Below are 24,774 nucleotides of genomic sequence, written 5' to 3'. Positions count from 1 at the left end.
TTTAAAAAAATAATAATATAAATAATAAAACGGTTTAATGTTTAAATTCAAACAAATTGAGACAAATTTGATATAATACAAACAAATTTTAACAAATTATTAAACAAATAAATTAAAAAAAGTGTATTAAATCAAAGCTTAAACAAAAATTGTAATTTTATTAACCTCAGTTTTTATTAAAATATAAACAAAATTAAATCAAATCAACAACATAAAAACATAAAGGAAAAATATAAAAAAATTCTCTCATAAAATAGACAACATAAAAATCAGCAATAACTTTTGAATCCTTTTTACGCATTTCCCGATTTCGTGGTGTCATCTGCAAACGCCATAGACATCATTAACATCGACAACATTAAAAAAATTATCGTCACCATCATCAGAATAAACAAGGAATACCAGCTCTAGTAGCAGCAGCTTCAGCAGCAGGATCTCTTTACCAGCATTTACTATGGATTTATTATCGTTTTTATTGTATTTTCTCTTGACACGACATGGTATGCTATACGAAAAATATTTTTGTTATTACATGTTTTAAAAAAATACTTTTCTTTTTGTTTCGTTTAACTTTTGGTTGGGTACTTTAAGGATATTTTATAGGGGGGTTTTGTCCAAACAAAATTTCCTTTTTTATAGTTTCCATTAATAATTATGGAGGTGTATTAAATTTATCCTATCGTTTATAACACGAAATTATATATGTATGTATTCTAGGGCCTCATCTATATAGCTAAGTATATAGATAGATAGATAGATAGATAGATAGATAGATAGATAGATAGATAGATAGATAGATAGATAGATAGATAGATAGATAGATAGATAGATAGATAGATAGATAGATAGATAGATAGATAGATAGATAGATAGATAGATAGATAGATAGATAGATAGATAGATAGATAGATAGATAGATAGATAGATAGATAGATAGATAGATAGATAGATAGATAGATAGATAGATAGATAGATAGATAGATAGATAGATAGATAGATAGATAGATAGATAGATAGATAGATAGATAGATAGATAGATAGATAGGATAGATAGATAGATAGATAGATAGATAGATAGATAGATAGATAGATAGATAGATAGATAGATAGATAGATAGATAGATAGATAGATAGATAGATAGATAGATAGATAGATAGATAGATAGATAGATAGATAGATAGATAGATAGATAGATAGATAGATAGATAGATAGATAGATAGATAGATAGATAGATAGATAGATAGATAGATAGATAGATAGATAGACATGCTGTACATTCATCTGAATCCGCACGTCCAATATTATATAGTTGTTTCCGTAATCCTAACGTGTCCATACTAACCTCAGACATACACATTTCAAGAAGCTTCTCCACTTCCTCTCGTTAGGGTAACTTCAATTGATATTTGTGGTTCTACCGACAAGCGCCTCGGGACGCTTGTTACCCAAATAATGTAAAGCTTACATTTTGAGAGTATTCGATTAAGACCTTCTTACAATCGAATGCGGTCTTATCTAGAGTTATCCCTAATTGCCTTCTGGCTTCGGTATTTATGTTAACCTCTCTTGGCGCCCTATGGGTATTTGCTCTAATCTTCCGCTTGGCTATAACATTCTATCTGAGATAAGTGTTTCAAAGTTCTCGGCATATTCTGTGTTTGGTATACGATCGGTCACATCCGATGTTTGTATATAGCCTTCCTATGTATTCAGTATACATAACTGCTTTGGTCAGTTCGCCTAAAGTTAAGAGCCATTCGGATGTACTACAAAATTTCATGATGATCGGTGTACTACAATTCCTTGTTGTGGTCGCGGCTACATTACTGTTTAGAATGAATCAAGCCAATTTCGGTTTACTCGCTTAAAGTAAAGGCTATTTCAGTGAGAGTGTTCTGCATCGATCGTATCTAACAGTAATCAGGCATGGTAAGGTCTGGACTATAATGATTAAATTGTGTTCGCTGCTTGTCTCCCGTAATCGACAGACCCAATTTTTAGCAGTTTATGATAGATGTGGCCCATCTGGTTCCAATTTATATAAAACATTATATTGGTGCCGATTACTAATCGCCTTTAACATAGTTTTGACTAATTTGTAGAAATTCCATTATTGTAAGAAAACCTTCAGAAGGAGAAGACGATTGGGCGCATCTTAGATTATATGAGCTAGTTTTTTAAACGATATAAAGAAGAAAAATCGGTAAAATATATACATAATTGTAATGGACCCAATATACAAGACCCTAGACCCCAGATTACTTGCTACAAGAGTTTTTCACGATCTCAAAATGAACGTTAGTCATGGAATTAAAAGCGTAATTCCAAAAATATTTCTCTCTTTTCTAATTTTTAAACAGTTGATCGTATTTTTATAAAGTTTATAGTTTTCCAGAGAAGGTAATGTTGAGTTTAAATCAGCTGTATATGGTCATTTGAATCTATATATTTTGTCTCGACTCAAAATTCGTTAAGTTTAGCCAGGGTAGTCGCAAGCTTTATAATACTTTTCAGATTATGTTTTGGAACGTACGTATGTCGTTTTTTCTCGTATTAGCTCTTTAATCTTAAAAAGGTCAACGTTGAAGGTCATCAAGTAAGTTTGCAAAATTTTAACAAATATTGTGAATATAAAATTCGGCTTAGCCGCATACAATATTCCTTTATATTTGTCGTATTATGTTTCTGTCCTTCCTTGGTCCAGTTTGTTTTGACATTTTATGTTTAGCGGTAATATGAACATTGTTATTGTTGTATTTTTATTGTTTATAATTTAATTAATATTTAGGGTTTAAGATAATCAATAATTTAAAAAAATGGGTTTATTTTTCTAAAATTTCTTCAACTTTTGCATATAAAGTAAATGTAAGTAGATTTTGGGAGCTGTTCGATTTATTTGCTTCAAATGTTATTTAAATATGTTATAAATTAACTTGGCACTTCCTTAAACAATCAACTATTCTGTCACACATTTATTATAACTAAAATAAGCCCTACAAGTTTTCTTAAATAGTTTCAAATTTCAATTTTATTTTGTAATCACCATTTAATCATGTCTTTTTTTGATGTTTAAGAAGTTATTTTTTTAAATCTTAAAATTTTTCTAAAGAGACTGTCTGTCCCCTTGTCTGTCCAAAACATCAACATGTTTTCTTCTGACATCTCTTCCTTTGAAAATTTGTTAGAATTTTTTGTTTTTTGTAATTTTAATACAAGTTTTCTATTTGCTTCCCGCTGTTTTCTACTCAAATATCAGACAACTACCATTTAACATTATATTTTGTGCAAAATTTTGTGTGTTTTTTTCTCTCTCTCCACCTCCCTGTGACATCGTTTTTTTAGTTGATTATTATTTCCGCTTTGTTACTTCAAACTGCAACAATATTCAACATTAGTTTTGTCATCAGAGTTTTCGTTTCTTGAGAAAGAGTATAGAATACCCTGTAGACATTTACCAAGAATCTTTTGATTGTCGAACTTTCTCTTGCTCTTTTTTAGAGAATTTCTGATAAATTCTCTTTTTATAGAAAATTTTCACTAAATTCTCTTTTTGTAGAGAATTTTCTCCTTATAGAAAATTTTCGATAAATTCCTTTTTTATAGAGAATTTTCAATATATTCTCTTTTTATAGAGAATTTTCGATAAATTCTCTTTTTATAGAGAATTTTCGATAAATTCTCTTTTTGTAAAGAATTTTCGATAAATTCTCTTTTTGTAAAGAATTTTCGATAAATTCTCTTTTTATAGAGAATTTTCGATAAATTCTCTTTTTATAGAGAATTTTCGATAAATTCTCTTTTTATAGAGAATTTTCGATAAATTCTCTTTTTATAGAGAATTTTCGATAAATTCTCTTCTTATAGAGAATTTTCGATAAATTCTCTTTATATAGAGAATTTTCAATAAATTCTCTTTTTAAAAAGAATTTTTGTTAAAATCTAAATTCTAAATTCTATTTTTATACAGAATTTTCGATAAATTCTTTTTTATAGAGAATTTTCGACAAATTCTGTTTTTATAGAGAATTTTCGATAAATTCTCTTTTTATAGAGAATTTTCGATAAATTCTCTTATTATAGAGAATTTTCGATAAATTCTCTTGTTATAGAGAATTTTCGATAAATTCTCTTGTTATAGAGAATTTTCGATAAATTCTCTTGTTATAGAGAATTTTCGATAAATTCTCTTGTTATAGAGAATTTTCGATTAATTCTCTTGTTATAGAGAATTTTCGATAAATTCTCTTTTTATAGAGAATCTTTGATAAAATTTCGATATATTCTCTTCTGTTAGAGAATTTTCGACAAATTTTTTTTTTAGGGAATTTTCGATATATTCTCTTTTTACAGAGAATTTAAATAAATTCTCTTTTTATAGAGAATTTTCGATTAATTCTCTTTTGAAAAAGAATTTTTGTTAAAATCTCTTTTTACGGAGAATTTTCGATAAATTCTCTTTTTGTAGAGAATTTTCGATGATTTCTCTTTTTATAGAGAATTTTCGATGAATTCTCTTTTTATAGAGAATTTTCGATGAATTCTCTTTTTATAGAGAATTTTCGATGAATTCTCTTTTTATAGAGAATTTTCGATGAATTCTCTTTTTATAGAGAATTTTCGATAAATGCTCTTTTTATAGAGAATTTTCGATAAATGCTCTTTTTATAGAGAATTTTCGATAAATTCTCTTTTTATAGTGAATTTTCGATAAAATCTCTTTTTATAGAGAATTTTCGATAATTTTTCTTTTTATAGAGAATTTTCGATAAACTCTTTTTTGTAGGAATTTTCGATAAATTCTCTTTTTATAGAGAATTTTCGATAAATTCTCTTTTTATAGAGAATTTTCGATAAATTCTCTTTTTATAGAGAATTTTCGATAAATTCTCTTTTTATAGAGAATTTTCGATAAATTATCTATTTATAGATAATTTTCAATAAATTCTCTTTTTATAGAGAATTTTTGATAAATTCTCTTTTTATAGAAATTTTTTTGATAAGTTCACGTGTTATAGAAAAATTATGTTAAATTCTCTTTTTATGGAGTATTTCTGATTTAACTGAGAATTCTTTAGATTAACTTTTTCCCTATTGGGTTCAAAATTTTCCTATTTATTTAACTTCTAATATTATTTTAAATTAGTTCTTCAAAAAAGAAAGTTGTAAAATTTTGTCAACTGCCACTTGTAGTATTTATGCAGTAGTTTTGTCTTGTTCTACTTCTTGTTTAACAAAATGTCTTGGTGTTTGTGTGTGATTCTATGTATGTCATCTTTGTGTGTGTGTGTGCGTTTATGTTAATGTGTCATTTTATTGCCACTATTTTGGTTGCAAACTTGCAACATGGTTCATATTAAGACTTGATGTTGAATTGTATTTAATTTGTGTGTGTTCTATTTTATGTTTTCAAAAGTTTCAAAATTATTTTCATTTTACTTGTGTGTGTGTATAGCTCGTACTATCATACCTATACATACATGTATGTTTAATTTCAAAAAGAGGGAGTTTGTGTATGAATTTGTGCAAATTATGTTTGAGTTTTGTATTTTAAAGGAGGATGAGGAGAAGGAGGACTTTGAAGGAAATAAATTTCACATGAGATAAACTTGTGTCTGTTTGTTCAACATACAAATTTAATACATTTTAATATTTAAATTGCTTTTCCATCTGTTTATTTTGTTAAATTTTTCAAAAGTCATTTATAAATACTCTAAAAATACTCATACATTTATTTACACATAAATTTATATACATTAGGTGGACTCACGGAAATACTTCATGTTTTATCAGTTTGAAATAAACGAAACATTTGGGGACTACTTGCTATGTCTCTTAGAAAAGGGGCCATCCTTATGCTACTGTATACATACATACATATGTATGTATATAAATGTTTGTAGAAGTTTAGTTGTCATTATACATACTACATATATCCTGATTGTACATGAGTGCTAGTCCTTGTATACTTAATTTGTTTATTTAAATAAAATACATGATTGTTTTATTTGTTTTTACTGTTATTTGTCAAGTGTTTGTCTGTTGTTCTAATACTTGTCTTGATATTTTTTTTGTGTTTCAAATTTTAAATGTATTAATTATCTCAAATATCCAGTAGTATTTACACTTCTACATCTTTGTTTATTCTAATGTTGAGAAATGTTCTATTGCTAAGTTATATTAATTTTTTTTGCATACAAACAGGTGTAAGAAATTGCTAGTTTTCGAAACTTTGTTGAAAGTTTACATGTCTGTCTTAAGGTTGTAATGCTTGTAAATCTTAATATTGCAAATTAAAATGTTTTTCTTTTAGCAAAAATTACCTTTTCTAAATTACCATAAAACATTTGTTAGATTTTGAAGTTTTAGGAGATTTTTGTTGTCGTTTAACAACTCATATTAACCTTTGCTAAACCGCTACACAGCATGACAATGTTTGATAAATTATATTTTTTTTTATAGAACATTTTGTTTTTTAATAGAAAATTTCCAATAAATTTTCTACGAAAATAGAAAATTTATTGAAAATGTTCTATTAAAAAACAAAATTTTCTATAAAAAATCTATATCGCAAATTTTCCTTAAAAATATATTTTATCAAACATTTATATTGTCATCCTGTGTAATAGAAAATTTTTAATAAATTTTCTATTTTCGTAGAAAGTTTTCGATAATTTCTACTTTTTCATAAAAGTTTTTTAATAAAATTTCTTCTTTATAAAAAATTTTCAATAAATTTTATTTTTTAGTAGAAAATTGTCGATTAATTTCCTTTTTTAATAGAAAATTTTCGATAAATTTTCGTTTTTAATAAAAAATTTTCAATAAATTTTCTTTTTTAACGGAACATTTTAGATAAATTTTCTTTATTAATAGCAAATTTTCGATAAATTTTCTTTTTTAATAAAAAATTACCTTTTTAATAGACAATTTTTAATAATTTTCTTTTTTCATACAATTTTCAATAAATTTTATTTTTAATAGAAAATTTTCGATAACTTTTCTTTTTTAATAGAAGATTTTCAATAAATTTTCTTTTTCAATACATTTTCTTTTTATAGAAAATTTTCGATAAATTTTCTTTCTTAATAGAAGATTTTCAATAAACTTTCTTTTTTAATAGAAAATTTTCGATAAATTTTCATTCTTAATAGAAGATTTTCAATAAACTTTCTTTTTTAATAGAAGATTTTCATTAAATTTTCTTTTTTAATAGAAGATTTTCAATAAATTTTCTTTTTTAATAGAAAATTTTCTATAAATTTTCTTTTAAATGGAAAATTTTCAATACATTTTCTTTTTATAGAAAATTTTCGATAAATTTTCTTTCTTAATAGAAGATTTTCAATAAACTTTCTTTTTTAATAGAAAATTTTCAATAAATTTTCTTTTTTAATAGAAAATTTTCTTAAATTTTCTTTTTAATAGAAAATTTTCAATACATTTTCTTTATAATATAAATTTTTCAATAAATTTTCTTTTTTAATAGAAAATTTACGATCAATTTTCTTTTTAATAGAAAATTTTCAATAAATTTTCTTTTTTAATAGATAATTTCCTTTTTTAATACAAAGTTTTCCATAAATGTTCTTTTAATAGAAAATTTTTAATAAATTTTCTTTTTCAATAGAAAATTTTCCATTAATTTTCTATTTAACAGAAAATTTTCGACAAATTTCCTTCTTAATACAAAGTTTTCAATAGTTTTCTTTTTAATAGAAAAATTTCAATAAATTTTCGTTTTTAATATTAAATTTTCTATAAATTTAATTTTTTAATAGAAAATTTCCAATAAATTTTCTTTTTTAAATTTTCGATAAATTTTCTTTTTTAATAGAAAATTTTTGATAAATTTTCTTTTTTCAATAGAAAATTTTCGATAAATTTCCTTTTTTAATACAAAGTTTTCCATAAATGTTCTTTTAATAGAAAATTTTTAATAAATTTTCTTTTTCAATAGAAAATTTTCCATTAATTTTCTATTTAACAGAAAATTTTCGACAAATTTCCTTTTTAATACAAAGTTTTCAATAGTTTTCTTTTTAATAGAAAAATTTCAATATATTTTCGTTTTTAATATTAAATTTTCTATAAATTTAATTTTTTAATAGAAAATTTCCAATAAATTTTCTTTTTTAAATTTTCGATAAATTTTCTTTTTTAATAGAAAATTTTTGATAAATTTTCTTTTTCAATAGAAAATTTTCGATAAATTTCCTTTTTAATACAAAGTTTTCCATAAATGTTCTTTTAATAGAAAATTTTTAATAAATTTTCTTTTTCAATAGAAAATTTTCCATTCATTTTCTTTTTAACAGAAAATTTTCGACAAATTTCCTTTTTAATACAAAGTTTTCAATAGTTTTCTTTTTAATAGAAAATTTTCAATAAATTTTCTTTTTTAATATTAGATTTTCTATAAATTTTATTTTTTAATAGAAATTTTTCCCATAAAGTTTCTTTTTTAAATTAAAATTTTTCTTTTTAAAAGAAAATTTTTATTATTTTTTTTAAGAAAATGTTTGGAAAATTTTCTAGGTTAGGTTGATAGGAGGATGTAACTACATCAAATCGAAGAAATACACCTAGGCCACTATCGGGCCTGCTGTGCGCTCCTTTTCATAAGAAAATCTTCTCTGAATGAATCATTTTTGAATGTTCAGAAACTCAGTATCCTGGACGTAATTCCTAAGAATTTTCCAATCAGTGTTAATCAGGAATGTTAGTTCCGGAATAATATCACTTCCAAGGTACTTGGATCTAGCTTCGATGAATACCTGACAGTGGCAAAAAAAAGTGCTCCAGAATTTCACTGTCCTCTCCACATGCTCTATATTCATCTGAATCCGCACGTCCAATTTTGCATAGATGTGCACGTAATCCTGTGTGTATCCACTCAGAATACCATCATACTAACTTCAGACTTGCTCATTTGAAGGAGATTTCCCCACCGTTTCATTATTCTAAGAGACATTATGGGATTCTCTCACCCATAATTTTAATTCAGCTTTTGTTGCGTCAAAAGGTTTTGCGTTCGTCAGGTTAACTACTTGAAGCTCCCTTCCCTTTATAACTATTACATTCTCCCTTTCGTTTCCCAAATGGCCTGGTACCCATATGATGTAAACATTACCTTTGGGAGAATAATGAGTTAAAGGTTTCTTACAATCCAGTATGGTCTTAGAAATAATTCTATCACCTGATATCACCCTAATTGCCTTCTGGCTGTCGGTACATATATTATGCCCTGTGGGCACCATATTCATTCAAATCCAATTAACACATTCCGTTATTGCTCGGACTTCTGCCTAGAAGCTTGTATTGTGATTAGGTAAACTCTGGCATATTTGTGTTTCTGGGTCTTCAATATATAACCCCAGGTCCACTTTGTCCCCTAATTTAGAGCCATCCGTGTACCAACGGATTCCGCTTGACCAAGCTATTCCATCTGGTATCAGCGGTTCAAAGTTTACGACATATTCTGTATCTGGTATGCGATCAAGCACGTCCAATGATTGAATATAACCTTCCAATGTGTCCAGTATACATTGATGATGTGTCCTATAACCACTTTTGGCCAGTTCGCCTAATGTAAAGAGCCGTTCGGCTGTAAGAGCCGCCTCATATCTTAAATATGTTTCATTGGGTGCAATATCTAGCAACGTTTCCAGAGCCTTGATTGAAGTAGTGTCCACATGGCCGCACTTATATCCAAGCAGCATGTACGCTAAACTCCCTGTAGTAATTTGATATTACACTTTTTGTCCAATGCAGTCCAACAGAATATTGAAGCATAAGCTAGAATTGGTCTAGTTACACTTTTATAATGCCAATTTGTCATAGTAGAACTAAGACCCCATTTCATGCCTATAGTTCTCCTACATATTGCCCAGCACCGATGTGCCTTGTTGGTCCTATCTTCTATGTGGTGTCTCCATTTTAATTTCCGATCAAGGATTACACCGATGTGCTTAACTTTGTCACTTAATCTGTCACCGGTATCTTCTTGCGCAGGAAGCCTGAACCTTGCTATACGTAAAAATTTTTGACTTTCTTATGAAAGACAGATTTCCGCCGGGTTAACATTGAGGCCTATCGGTTGAGCCCAACTCAAGGCCGTATTCAGAGCCTCCTTAGCTCTTCTACACAAGTAATTTGCAACCTTTCCCTTTAAAAGTATTACAACATCGTGTTCAAGCAGACTAGGTGTAAGTCCTTTATCAGTTAGGATCCTTAGGAGGCTATTTATCATGGTAACCCAGAGTAAAGGAGACAAAATGCCACCCTGTGGTTTACCACGAGATACCTTTTCCCTGATAGTTATATGTCGTAGCTTATCCATCTATTCCTTAGCATGTAGTTGCTAAGGAATACGGAGCAATTGGTCGACATAAACTGGTCTAGAGATTGGATAAGAGTATCATTGTGCACGTTATTGAAGGCGCCTTCGATGTCAATGCATACCGCCAGTGTACACAGTTTGCTACCGAATCATTCACCTATGTAGTGGACATCTTCGTTTAAAGCGATTTCCACCGATCGTCCCTTTACATAAGCATGTTTTCAATAAATTTTCTATTTTAATAGAAAATTATCAATAAATACTTTGAGGTTTCTAGCCGAAATAGCTTCTAAGATGTATGAATTTTTGTATTTTATCCATATGGGAGGTCAATTTATTACCCGAAAGTTCACGTGGATGTCAAAGTTGTTCGTGCTTAATCTAACTCTAATCTAATCTAATTCATATAGTAAATGACACGCCCCCCGATTGCTAGTCCGCCCATTTTTTGGTTTTAATATTCATGTTGATACCCGAGTGGACTCTAGCTGTTGTATTTTCTCAGATGTATTAATTTAAGATTTTCTATATATGGGAGGTGACACACCCACTATAGCTAGGTCGTCAATTTTGTTCATACGGATATCAAAGACTTTTAATACTGCACCGATTAAAACAAATAGCAATTGGATGCGACAAAGTCTGGCCAATAAGGCGGGTTAGGCCAAACTTTCCAACCAATTTTCTGTGATTAGATTTCAACTGGAATGTTACGCTTTCATGTCTGGTCGCATATTCTGGGCGGATTTCGGCCAATGATCGCTTCAAGTGAATCTGTTGATTTGGCCAGATTTCAGTATCTCAAAATAGATAGGACCTGTTTAGTTCCATCAAATACCTAATCTTAGGTTTGGTTTCCATGCTGCAAAATACTACATGTCGATCCTATCTATGTATGTGTGTATTTATGCTGCAATTCAAGTTTTCAATTTTATTTTAGTACTAGAAAGATGTACATAAAAGTACATAAAATTTTATGTACGTACCTCAACTAAAAATGATGAAAATCATGATGATAACTTTTAAATATACATATATTTTTTCATTAAGATACCGTACAAACGGATTTCCTTGGCAACCATAAAACATTTTAATTCATTTCTGGCCCACTTTTTTTTCTTTCTCCTTTTCCAGCTATAAATGATTTTAAATGAGTTTTAGGAAAACTACAAAAGGAATAAATTTGTTAAATATCATGTTTTTTTTTTTAATTTGAATGCAGAATGTGAAAATTTAATTTGAATTGAATTGAAACATTTAAAGAAACCACCACTAACTATCACTTTTATGTGGAAAATTATTATTAAGAAAAGCGCATAAAGTTGGAATACACTACAACAAAAACAAAAAAATACAATATTTATTGTAAAAGCGTGTACGAATAAAACATCCAATTCATTGGGTTTGCGTGCGAGAAAAACAAATAAAATTTGTGATTATCTAAAATGTACGTATGAATGGTGAAAATTAATAGTTTCCTTTAGGCAGATATGACCAATAAACATTTCATGGGTGGGCCGAATGTGTTCGAAGGTGTCATAAAGTTTAATGGACCATGAAGCAAATATGAATTGATATGGTTTAAAGAACGACAAGAGGGGAATCTTTAGAGAAGGGGGGTTTTAAGGATAAAAGTGATGGTTTTGATGTTTATAGCTGCTGTCTTAATTTATAGTTTTAGTTACTTTTTTATATTTACCATCAGAAAAGGTGGGGGTATTTTGCTTTCTTTCCATAAAAGACCATGTTCCATTTTGCCATGTCTGTCTGTCTGGACGGCCAGGCCTGCGGAGGCTAGAGTTTTTTCCATAAATATTTTATTTTAGTTTGTTTTAGTATTAATGGACAAAATCGGTTCATATTTAAACCCATATAAGATCTCTTACAAATATGGCTTTAACGTTCATTATTGGCTTAAAAATACATATTTAAACCCATATAAGATCCCTTACAAATATGGCTTTAACGTTCATTATTGGCTCAAAAATACAAGTAGAGTAATGAAAATTCACATGAACACGAGTTTTTCTACCAAATTTAATAAGGATCAATTCATGACTGGTTCTAGCTCTTAAGAGATATTGCACAAAAAAAGCTTATCAAAAAAAGCCCACACAGACTGATAGGACTGCCAAAAAATGTCAGACCATCTTAAAACTTTAGAGAAACGCAAACCAAACATTTTATCATTATTCTTAAAAAATTTATGAGCTTCAGAACGATATTCCGGGAAGGCACAGCTAGTCCATAACATGACATAATCAGTTCAGATACATAATAATGAGTTCAAAAGTCCTATTCGTGATGTTGTAGACTTAGTCCTTTGGCCAAAGGTTAAAATGCGGAGCATATATGACATTCATTGAAAATATTATCGAGATAATTGTCAGAAACGTCATCTGAAATCCATGAATTTAAGTTTCATTATTAACCAATTCATAAGAAAATTTCACAGAAAAATACTGTGAAAGATCGGTTATGTAAAATGGAATAACTTTTTAGTCACTTTAAGGATCAACAGTTTTTTAGATCCCCTGTTAATGAGTTTGTATTTATAAAATCTTTAAAGATCGTTTAGATTTATGTACGAAGTTTTTCCTCATTAAGTTTTGAAAACGGTCTTCAAAGCTTGGACAATACTAAGTCCAGCAAGAGTCTTTATATTGAAATTGTAAATTTTTCATATATAAATCTTTAGATGATTAATCACCAAATAGAGCATTTTTCGTCTTCTTTTAATGACCAAAGATTGATTAATCTGTTTCAATAAATGGTTTGCTCAGTCAAAACTGAAGAGGCTCCCACCAAATACTTAAAAGAGCTGCGAGTAGAGTAACAGGTTCTCTTGCGAAAGTCTCATTTATGATACTCAATAGTAATATTCGCTACTATTAGAGTCATGAATGAGACTTTTGCAAGATAATCTGTTACTCTATTTCAATCATATTGGAGATAAAAACTTCAAAAATATTGGCTAGGTCCACAATTTAATGGTTTCAAAAAACTTGTCATCATCGCTTTGTGTTGAGATGCAGATATTATTTTCAAATAGTCGAACAGACTGAGGCATTATCTTATTGGTCACTGCACCAATAGGAAACGGACTACATAGTATCTACACTGAATTTTAATAGGTTGTTTAGGACCAGAATACCGACAAGGAATGATTGAATGAGTGCCGCAAACACTGTCCTAAAAAGAGAAAGAGCCACGAGCTCCAGAATTTTTTCCGAAAAACTGTTGTTGTCACATATACACATTCACAAGTGTATATCGAAATACTTTGAGAAATTGATGCCATTGATCTTATTGAAGAAATCCCTTTCTAATTATGCGTGTTCAGAAACTAGGTCCCGTTAGTATTCTTCTTTAAGTTAGAGAATTGACATATAATGCTAAAGAAAGGGTCCATTGACATCCCTCTAAGACAACGATGTCCATTTCATAGCACAATTGTGCTGACTAAAACACACACATATTCTTATTCTCGTTTGTTTAGTCGTCACTGAGCCAGCGACGCTCTAAGATATCGAAATCCCTATTTAACAAAACCTTTTCTGCAAAAACTTTCATTGCCAAATTAGGGGGAATCTGGTATTAATCACGCTGGCTTACAAATAGGGAGTTAAATAAGTACTGCTTAATAAGCAGTTGTCATTGAAAAGTAAGTTGTTGACTAAGTAAAGTCATTACCATGTTTTTGCTGGATTTTCATAAAAAGTATTAAAGTGAAACTGCTCTCTATCCAAAACAACAAAACACTTATCATAAAATGTATTTTGAATGAGTTTACTTTTCTTTACGGTTCATAAAGCATTATAGACTCCTTTCACATGAAAAAAGTTAATATTAAAAGCTCAATAATTTCTTTTATCAAACTCTCATCTGCTCACGCTTTAATAGGCTTCACTAATTTATTAAAATGTTATTAACAGAAAACATAAAAAAAGACATCTCTCCACCCTTAAACAAACATAATTCAATTAACAGCACTCGTACTTATAATATTACCAATAATTTCCCCTAAAAATTCATATACCAAGGTGTCCTTTACAGGACACACCAGGTTAAATAATGATGGCGTGCAGTGACAGCATTAAAAGTTTTGCTCTTCCTTTAAGCCAATACTTCAGTTTTGTTTAAAGAAATTTGTACATAAATGTGTTCAACATGAAGTGTGTGAATAAATTTTTATTAAATAAAGGAAAAAAAATTAAAAGAAATTATATGAAAAAAAAAGAGAACATGAAAAGAACAGGTAATAACCATTTAAACAGATACTCGTAAAACAAAAGGAGAAAAAACAACAAATTTAAGGCGTGTAATTTATTTTTTTGGGGGGGAAGTTAATAAAACATTAACATGACTAATCAAGTGAAGAAACGAAGAAACCAGGCTGCCCAGCTAGAGCCAATTGCTAAAGAAAGTTACTTCAAAAGGGTGTAACTACAAATGACCATTACAAATTTTACTGCCTTCCTTTGCACTAAAATACAATCTTATTCTTAAAGATGTTAGTTAAAAACCGTGGCATGAAAGAATTACAGAAGAAGAACAACAAAATTATTGCCTTAAAAAACACATTTTGGCAATAAAAATTCTACAACTTAATAGTCTTAAACAGGAATCTAAATGTTCAAAAAACCAAAATTGGAATGAAAAGAACTCAAACCAATAGTAGCAGCAGCAACAACAACAACAAATCTTGAAAAAAAAAACTTTAACTCTATTTGGGTTTGGCACACAGCCCATTACAATAAATAACAATACGTCTGTGTAAAATAGAAGATGATGGAAAAGATGCTACTGCCACTGCTACTGCAGCTGCAATTGAAGACAAAGATGAGAGTTGAAGGCACACTGTATAGAAGTTTAATGAAAGAAAAGCTACAGGAAGTCAAAATGCAACTTGATCTCTCTCCACACACAAACACACATACACACAACTCAATTCTACTAAACTCCAATTTTTATTTTTTAGATTTTTTGTTTTCTTTTTCGAAAAGAAAAAAAGAAAAATCAACAATAGTGTTTTGTTTGGATACAATGGCTCTATAAGCAAATACATGTTTAGAATCATGTGAGTCTATACACTTAGAGAAAGTTAATTTTAAGTCTTGATTCTTTAAAGTGAAAGAATTATGCACCCCACCTTAAACCCTTAATGATGTGATCCACCCGATACACCATATTCAGTAATGATCTTCGAATCAATAGGTCTGTTCAATAAGATCCAGATCACACTTCTAAAACAAGAATCTTGTTGTCTTCGAATTGTTACTAGTTAAGTCATGTCAAGAAAATATGTTCCCTTGAAAAACTCGGAAGATGAGATCAACTCTCAAGTCCACCACATTCAGTATAAATCTTCAATTTCATAGGACTATCAATTACTAAAACTTATTACTAAGGGGTAAACATGTTTCTATAGATTAACACTTTAATCCACTATATGCTTTTCTGTCTTCGAGTGATCTCTCATCGATAAGTGATGAACTCGAAAGTTGAGATTAACTCTATAACCAAGTCTTTCCAAAGTTTTTAGTAAGAAATCTACCTAACCTCCTCGATTGACCTTTGAAAAACTCGAAAGTTGAGATCAACTCTCCAGTCCAGCACAATCAGTAAAGATCTTCAATTCAATAGGACTGTTTTGTTACTGATAGTTGTTACACGTTAGTAAATTATGTCTGTATTCAGAATAACTCTTTAGCAAACTAACTCCTTTAAGATCCAGCTTACACATCTAAATGAAGAATCTAGTTAATAAAAAACAGTTATAAGAGAAAAGGGTCTACTCCTTCATTATCTATTTCTTTTTTGCTCTACTTCATACCTTTTCTGCTGATCCTAAGTCTTACCATGATGATCAAGTTCAAGTGATCTCTCAACATCTACCTTAAACAATCCTTGAAGAACTCGAAAGTTGAGATCAACTCTCCAGTTTTTCGTCTCATTTGAGAGTCTCTAAGTCTTTTCAAGGTTTTAATAGGAAATTTATATAATCGTGTGCAAATTAATTGAAACTTGAAAAACACGAAAGTTGAGATCTTCAATTCAACTAAAAAACAATTTTCTGTTTTAGATTAACACCTTAGCTCACTAACTCCTTTAAGGTCCAGATTACAAATCTAAATTAAGAATCTATATGATACCTATGAATACCTTCATTATTTGTTTCTTGATCTACGTCATACCTTTTCTGCCTTCGAGCTATTTCAAAATCTTACAGTGATGATCAAACTCAAGTGATCTCTCAACATCTTCCTTAAACGATCTAGTAGAACTCGGAAATTGAGATCAACTCTCCAGATTTTATCTCCAAGTTTTTCAAGATAATCATTTGCAAAATAGTCTGCCTTGATCGACCATTGTGATCTTTACATGATCAATGACGCCTGTGATTGTCCGGCCGAGATGGCGAATTATTGAAAAACCTAGAACTGGTCTGGGTACTGGAATATTCAAATATCCCTGGGAACAATATAATGAGAACTTTATGTAAAGTTCTATCAGCTATCTGGTCTAGTTCCAGCTTTCAAGAGTGAGGCTACGATTGATTACTAATAGCCATGGGACAGGGCGTTCCGGGTATTATTACTGTGACCTTGGATAATCCAAAACTTCACGGTATAGCGGATCTGTTGTTGTGTCTTTCAAGGGCTACGCATGCTAGGAAACATATTCTTCCATACAACGACTATTGTGGATGTTGGTACATCCACAACATGAATAACATGAATATTATCTTTATCGCTGTATTGCACTATTGGATATTAAGACTGTGGTCCTGGTCAATACAACACTGCACGGTATAGCAAATCTATCTAGAATTTGTGTTCGGGATGTTTGTGGTTAAGTTGAGACGCGATCCGCTTACGGTTTGGCTGTTGCCTCATTAACCTAACCTAGTCTTTCTTGATCGGCATTTAAGGTAGGCAGGCTGAGAGTTCGAAAACATAAGAGGTGCTCTCTAGTTTTAGGCTAATGTTTGGCTTCTCTAAAGTTTTGAATAAGAAAATTATATGCCTTCTAAGACGAATTCTTTCGCCATTCTTAGCACCCACCTTTTAGCATCCTTACGAATGATTTCCAACTATACATCGGGTCAATTTTCGCTAATTCCCATTAGTACAATAGATACTTTTTAAATATAATACGACCGCATCTATTGTACTGAAAAAACTGTCTTCGTTTCTTTCTTCGTCTTTGTTATCGAGAAGTTCTCCTGCAAAAGTTAATCCATCTGTTATGTCGAACTAGAAAGAGTACCCATGTATCTGTCTTCTAATCTATAGCGATCGTATTTCCACTGTGAGGATTCAAAGTCGTCGTGAATTGAATATTATTTGAATACGCCATCGTTCGTCTAACTAGTACTCGTCCCTATCATGCAAAAAGATAGCCTAACTGTTTCAACCTAAAACAAAAGTTCAAACAGAGACTCATGAACCACTCTTACATAGAGTATATACGCTAATCGTGAAGATTACGTTCTATAGCTTTCAGACTCTATTGGCGTAGAGAATGGACGATGTGGAGGTGAGAACGGTGACTTTATTTCGACTCTTCTTTGGCGAAGGTAGTTAATTACAAAGCTAAGTTTGGCTTTTCTCATCTGAACTTTTATTTGAGTAATAAACTTCAGTTTTCAGTTTTTGAGGTTTTTATCAGGATTATTAATAATTTTTGGTTTGCTAGGCTTCTCGAAGAGTAATTATATGGATGAAACTGTGAAGAAATGCAGAGAGAGCAGTCCACTCAAATTAGCACAATTAAATATTAAAGACAATGTTCTCTAGTACTTCCGACAAATTTGTCAACATTGGTTCCTATATTAGGCAGCTTGGTAACTGTTATACTCAAGGAGGTGCCAGTTCTAAAAGCAGAAGACAAGGCCATTACTCAAAGAGAGCTCTTCACTCAAATTTGCAAAATTTTTTTTTTACCAAATATGAAGTCTAATAGATGTTTCAGACAATTTTCTCCAGTACTTAAGTCAAATTTATCAGCTTTGGTTCCGATATTAGGCAGATTGGTACTGTTAGACCCGTATAGGTAGTAATTCATAAAAAATACATTCGCCTTACTATTTCCTGACAACCTATTTCCTCTATGAGGACTTTAAGTCGAGGTGGATCGAAAGTTACTGGAATCATAGTTTCGATCAAAACATAGCAAGAAGGAATACGGGAAAACCTAAATCTGCTTTATATCCAAATATTCAAAATCTAAAATTTCTCTCAGTGCACACAATTATCATGTATACATGAATTTATCTCTAAGTATCTAACTAGTATCTATGTTGGCATATGTATTTAGTAAAAAAAAAAAAAAAAAAACTAAAGAAAAAAGCATAAGACTTCAAATAAATGAATGGCTACATAGTGACTACTAAATGAAATGAATGCAATACTAAAATACTAAATTCTGAATGCATTTGCTAAAGCCACAATACTATTTTCTAAACAAAAAATAAAAACAAAAAAACATATTATGTTTCACACAAATGAATCTCTATGCAGGAATAGAAAACAAAAAAGATAAAATGTTGGAGAAAAAAATATATAAAGATAAAAAAAAAACCTAAAAAACAAAATCACAAAATGCATTTCAAAAACACACATACAACTAGAAGGTAACATACTAAAATAGGAAAAGAAGTATTTTGTAATAGTGTGTTTGTTATGAAGAAGATACCAAATACCAAACAACTACCAAGTATATTTGCCACATCCCCAAGACACTTGCCGATGCATTGCACTACTGCATCTGCAATGCGCAGTATAATTTATGTTACAAATATTTACCGAGATTTATGACAGGATTTTCTTACTTCATTCATTCATTCTTCTACGTTCATTTATTGTTCTACTTCATATCTTTCTTCTCAATGTACTAGCAAACGGAAGAAATGCATAAGTAAGTACTTATTCTAGAACAGGATGTTAGAATATTTGTTTTTTTGTTGTTGTTGTTGTTGCTCTTCTTCTCCAAATATGGTCCATATCTTTTCTTTAGTAAAAGGCTTAAGTAAGACTTTTTGAAGTAATATAGAAAAAATGCATTTAAATGTGGATGCTGGCTTGGGAATGATCTTTATTGACTAGACTATAGACTAGACTATAAACTAGACTATAGACTAGACTATAAACAAGAATATAGACTAGACTATAGACTAGATTATAAACTAGACTATAGACTAGACTATAAACTAGATTATAGACTAGACTATAGACTAGACTATAGACTAGACTATAGACTATAGACTAGACTATAGACTAGACTATAGACTAGACTATAGACTAGACTATAGACTAGACTATAGACTAGACTATAGACTAGACTATAGACTAGACTAGACTAGACTATAGACTAGACTATAGACTAGACTATAGACTAGACTATAGACTAGACTATAGACTAGACTATAGACTAGACTATAGACTAGACTATAGACTAGACTATAGACTAGACTATAGACTAGACTATAGACTAGACTATAGACTAGACTATAGACTAGACTATAGACTAGACTATAGACTAGACTATAGACTAGACTATAGACTAGACTATAGACTAGACTATAGACTAGACTATAGACTAGACTATAGACTAGACTATAGACTAGACTATAGACTAGACTATAGACTAGACTATAGACTAGACTATAGACTAGACTATAGACTAGACTATAGACTAGACTATAGACTAGACTATAGACTAGACTATAGACTAGACTATAGACTAGACTATAGACTAGACTATAGAACTAGACTATAGACTAGACTATAGACTAGACTATAGACTAGACTATAGACTAGACTATAGGACTAGACTATAGACTAGACTATAGACTAGACTATAGACTAGACTATAGACTAGACTATAGGCTAGACTATAGACTAGACTATAGACTAGACTATAGACTAGACTATAGACTAGACTATAGGACTCGACTATAGACTAGACTATAGACTAGACTATAGACTAGACTATAGACTAGACTATAGACTAGACTATAGACTAGACTATAGACTAGACTATAGACTAGACTATAGACTAGACTATAGACTAGACTATAGACTAGACTATAGACTAGACTATAGACTAGGACTATAGACTAGACTATAGACTAGACTATAGACTAGACTATAGACTAGACTATAGACTAGACTATAGACTAGACTATAGATAGACTATAGACTAGACTATAGACTAGACTTATAGACTAGACTATAGACTAGACTATAGACTAGACTATAGACTAGACTATAGACTAGACTATAGACTAGACTATAGACTAGACTATAGACTAGACTATAGACTGGACTATAGACTAGACTATAGACTAGACTATAGACTAGACTATAGACTAGGACTATAGACTAGACTATAGACTAGACTAGACTAGACTATAGACTAGACTATAGACTAGACTATAGACTAGACTAGACTACTATAGACTAGACTATAGACTAGACTATAGACTAGACTATAGACTAGACTATAGACTAGACTATAGACTAGACTATAGACTAGACTGTAGACTAGACTATAGACTAGGACTATAGACTAGACTATAGACTTGACTATATACTAGACTATAGACTAGGACTATAGACCTAGGACTATAGACTAGACTATATACTAGACTATAAACTAGACTATAAACTAGACTATAAAACTAGAATATAGACTAGACTATAGACTAGACTATAGACTAGACTGTAGACTAGACTATAGACTAGACTATATACTAGACTATAAACTAGACTATAAACTAGACTATTAAACTAGAATATAGACTAGACTATAGACTAGACTATAGACTAGACTATAAACTAGATTATAGATTAGACTATAGACTAGACTAGACTATAGACTAGACTATAGACTAGACTATAGACTAGACTAGACTAGACTAGACTAGACTATAGACTAGACTATAGACTAGACTATAGACTAGACTATAGACTAGACTATAGACTAGACTATAGACTAGACTATAGACTAGACTATAGACTAGACTATAGACTAGACTATAGACTAGACTATAGACAAGAATATAGACTAGAATATAGACTAGACTAGACTATAGACTAGACTATAGACTAGACTATAGACTAGACTATAAACTAGACTATAGACTAGACTATAGGCTAGACTATAGACTAGACTATAGACTAGACTATAGACTAGACTATAGACTAGACTATAAACTAGACTATATACTAGACTATAAACTAGACTATAAACTAGACTATAAACTAGACTATAAACTAGACTATAGACTAGACTATAGACTAGACTATAGACTAGACTATAAACTAGACTATAAACTAGACTATAATCTAGACTATGGACTAAACTTTAGACTAGACTATACCCCATACTATAGACTAGACTTTATAATCTAGAATTCGCAGCGCGAAAGAGTATTTGTAGAATATTGTCTACAATTTTTTGTTGCGAGAAATTTCTGCCAAGGATTACTAACTTAGAAACCCTATAGTTCTATAAATATGTGACATTTATTATTTTAACCCAGACTTCCCGGATTCTGTAATTTACTGTCTACCAGTTTATTGTTGTTGTTTTATTTATGCAACAAAATCTATTCGTTTGTAATCAACAAAACATTTTAACAATATGTAGGTTTTTTCTTTAAATTTTTTTCATTTGCATTTCCATTGGAAAATGATTTGCATTCTTGTTCCTGCAGCCGAAGAAAAGAAAATAGAAACATAATTTATAAAATGAAAAGTAGATAGAAGTTTAAATGAATTTATTTGCATTTTCTATTTGTTTTCTTCTTCCTTCTGCTCGGTTTAGTTTTGTGTTGATTAAATGCCTGTACCGCCTGCCTGAATGCTAGTTGACTGTTTGTCGTCTGCCCGTATAATTGGGAGCGGGTTAAAAAACTCGCTTCAAGGAGTAGAACTATGTTGGCGGGATATAAATTGTTTATAATTAATTTCAAAAGAATGTTTGATGTCAATTCTGGAATATTTATTTAGTGATGCCTCTATGTTGGGAGCGAGATAACAGGGAGTTTTTCTATTTGAGAGATTCAACAGGAGTTGAAGGATATTTTAGAATTTGCGTCATATTGTCTTCGTTTTGTTTTTTGTTCAAAATAAAAGAAAAATATTATGTAAATTAAACTTAAGCTAAAAAATTGGAAAATATACCGCTAAATAAGATACAGTTAATAAAAATAACTGTTATATTCATGCATGTATTAACCGATAATGCAGGGCTCCACTCTTTTACAATTTTCGAATTATTTTCTGTGAAGCTGTTTCAGCTTCCTATCTCAAGCAAACTCTTTTTAATTACTTATGAAAAGCTGATTACTGTCGGATATTTCTTTAGCAATTCAAGAAGTAAATTTTTATTAATCTTTTATTGAATTTATATTATTTTCTTAATAAACAACTTTATGATATTCTTCATTCTTTACAGTCACAGTATGGGCACAAATCCACAGCAACACCATCACCACCTACACCAGTACCACTACCATCACAAGCAACAACAGCAATTCACAAAATTTCCACAACAACAACCATCGACAACGACGTAGCACCGGAAGCAGTAGCTCCAACAATATTCCATCGGTTAGCGAGAACAGTGTTTTGTATTTAACACCATCGCAACCATCTATACCACATTTTGTGAATGCTTCCTTTATAATATTTTGCAATACAAAACAACGAACGATTGCAACAACAGATGCAACTGCAGCATCGTCGTCTTCATCATCATCACCATCAGCATCTTTATCGAATACAGTACAAACAGATATTGAGACTAAATGGAAAGATCCCAATGGTGTGGTGCGTGAGAATACCAAAGGTCGTGTTCATGTTGAAAAAAGAGGAGGTAAGTGCAATTGGTGTGTTGCTACACAATAGAATTGAAAGAACTGGGTTTCAAAAGTTGAGTTTTTCAGTTGGTTTAGGTTCCTTCGGGATCCAAGTAGTGGCTGTGGTTTAAACCCAAATTCGCAAGAAGGGGCGCTTGTTTCTGTTTCTTAGTTTCTAGGAGCAGTACAAACCACAGGGTAAGGCTATCGATTAATTGGGTATGAGTTGATATACGATGTACCATCGGATACTTGTATCTGATGGATGTGGGGGATTCTGAGTTGTTTTTGACATGTGATCGATAATGTGAGATGATTTGTGGAGCTGATAATACCTTAATCTTTAATTTTTTGGCGGTTTTCCTTCATGGTTGGGTGTGTTGGTGTTTTCTCTTAAACATTGTGAACTTATCACAGTAGGTCCTTTTGGCGCTGAAATAACTCTTGTCAATCAATATGGATCCGTACTATGTACCACCAATTACGTTCCTAGGTGCTGTTACCGAAACAACTGAGCCATCTCAGTAGTGTGGTTGTGCGCTTTTAAGAGGTTAAGAAACGTACTGCGGTGAGTCTTTAGATATGAGGATGTGGGAATGAGTGAAGTGAGCATTCTTCATAGTATCAATATGGGTACGCCCCTTCTATTGGCTCTAAACTAGTGATTGCCTTTCCCTAGTCGGGATATATATTAGGCTTGTCTCATGATACCTGTCATTCCTACAATGTCAAGATATTAGTACTTCAGAAAAGTGCCTGTATATGGACCGATAGAACCATGTACAAAAATTGCCACCTGTGAAAGACAAACACAAAAGGGCAGTGGTGAGTCGACAATTAAGCTCACCCTGTGGATAAAAAGAAGCTCGTCCGTCAATGCAGTTATTCACGTAAAGCTAGGTTAGGTTAGGATAGTTGTTATCGTCCGATGTTCAGAAATTATTTCTTGGAAGTGGTTCCTTAAAATTGTCCAATCAATTCTAATTCAGTTCAGTTCTATTTCAGTTCTAGTTCAGTTCTAGTTCAGTTCTAGTTCAGTTCTAGTTCAGTTCTAGTTCAGTTCTAGTTCAGTTCTAGTTCAGTTCTAGTTCAGTCTAGTTCAGTTCTAGTTCAGTTCTAGTCCAGTTCTAGTTCAGTTCTAGTTCAGTTCTAGTTCAGTTCTAGTTCAGTTCTAGTTCAGTTCTAGTTCAGTTCTAGTTCAGTTCTAGTTCAGTTCTAGTTCAGTTCTAGTTCAGTTCTAGTTCAGTTCTAGTTCAGTTCTAGTTCAGTTCTAGTTCAGTTCTAGTTCAGTTTCTAGTTCTAGTTCAGTTCTAGTTCAGTTCTAGTTCAGTTCTAGTTCAGTTCTAGTTCAGTTCTAGTTCTAGTTCAGTTATCAGTTCAGTTCTTCTAGTTCAGTTCTAGTTCAGTTCTAGTTCAGTTCTAGTTCAGTTCTAGTTCAGTTCTAGTTCAGTTTCTAGTTCAGTTCTAGTAGTCAGTTCTAGTTCAGTTATAGTTCTTCTACGTTCTAGTTCTAGTTCTAGTCAGTCTAGTTCAGTTCTAGTTCAGTTCTAGTTCAGTTCTAG

At 30.7% G+C, this 24,774-nt stretch overlaps 1 protein-coding gene across 1 annotated transcript; it reads left to right on the top strand.

The window, feature by feature from the left end:
- Window positions 1-140: 140 nt before the first annotated feature.
- LOC119607331 (myosin heavy chain kinase C) lies at window positions 141-23,229 on the top strand (the record flags this gene model as incomplete). Its single annotated transcript, XM_037961196.1, has 2 exons — window positions 141-500; window positions 22,810-23,229. Coding segments are annotated over exons 1-2 (466 nt in total), but the record flags the coding sequence as incomplete, so codon positions are not given.
- Between the last annotated feature and the right edge of the window lie 1,545 nt (window positions 23,230-24,774).

The sequence above is a fragment of the Lucilia sericata genome, unplaced genomic scaffold (assembly GCF_015586225.1).
Source record: "Lucilia sericata isolate MDLA Ls3-8-SP2 unplaced genomic scaffold, ASM1558622v1 Contig000687F_arrow, whole genome shotgun sequence".
Taxonomy (NCBI): Eukaryota; Metazoa; Arthropoda; class Insecta; order Diptera; family Calliphoridae; genus Lucilia; species Lucilia sericata.
Note: the sequence above shows the minus strand (reverse complement) of the source record. Positions and strands in the feature narration are given on the sequence as shown.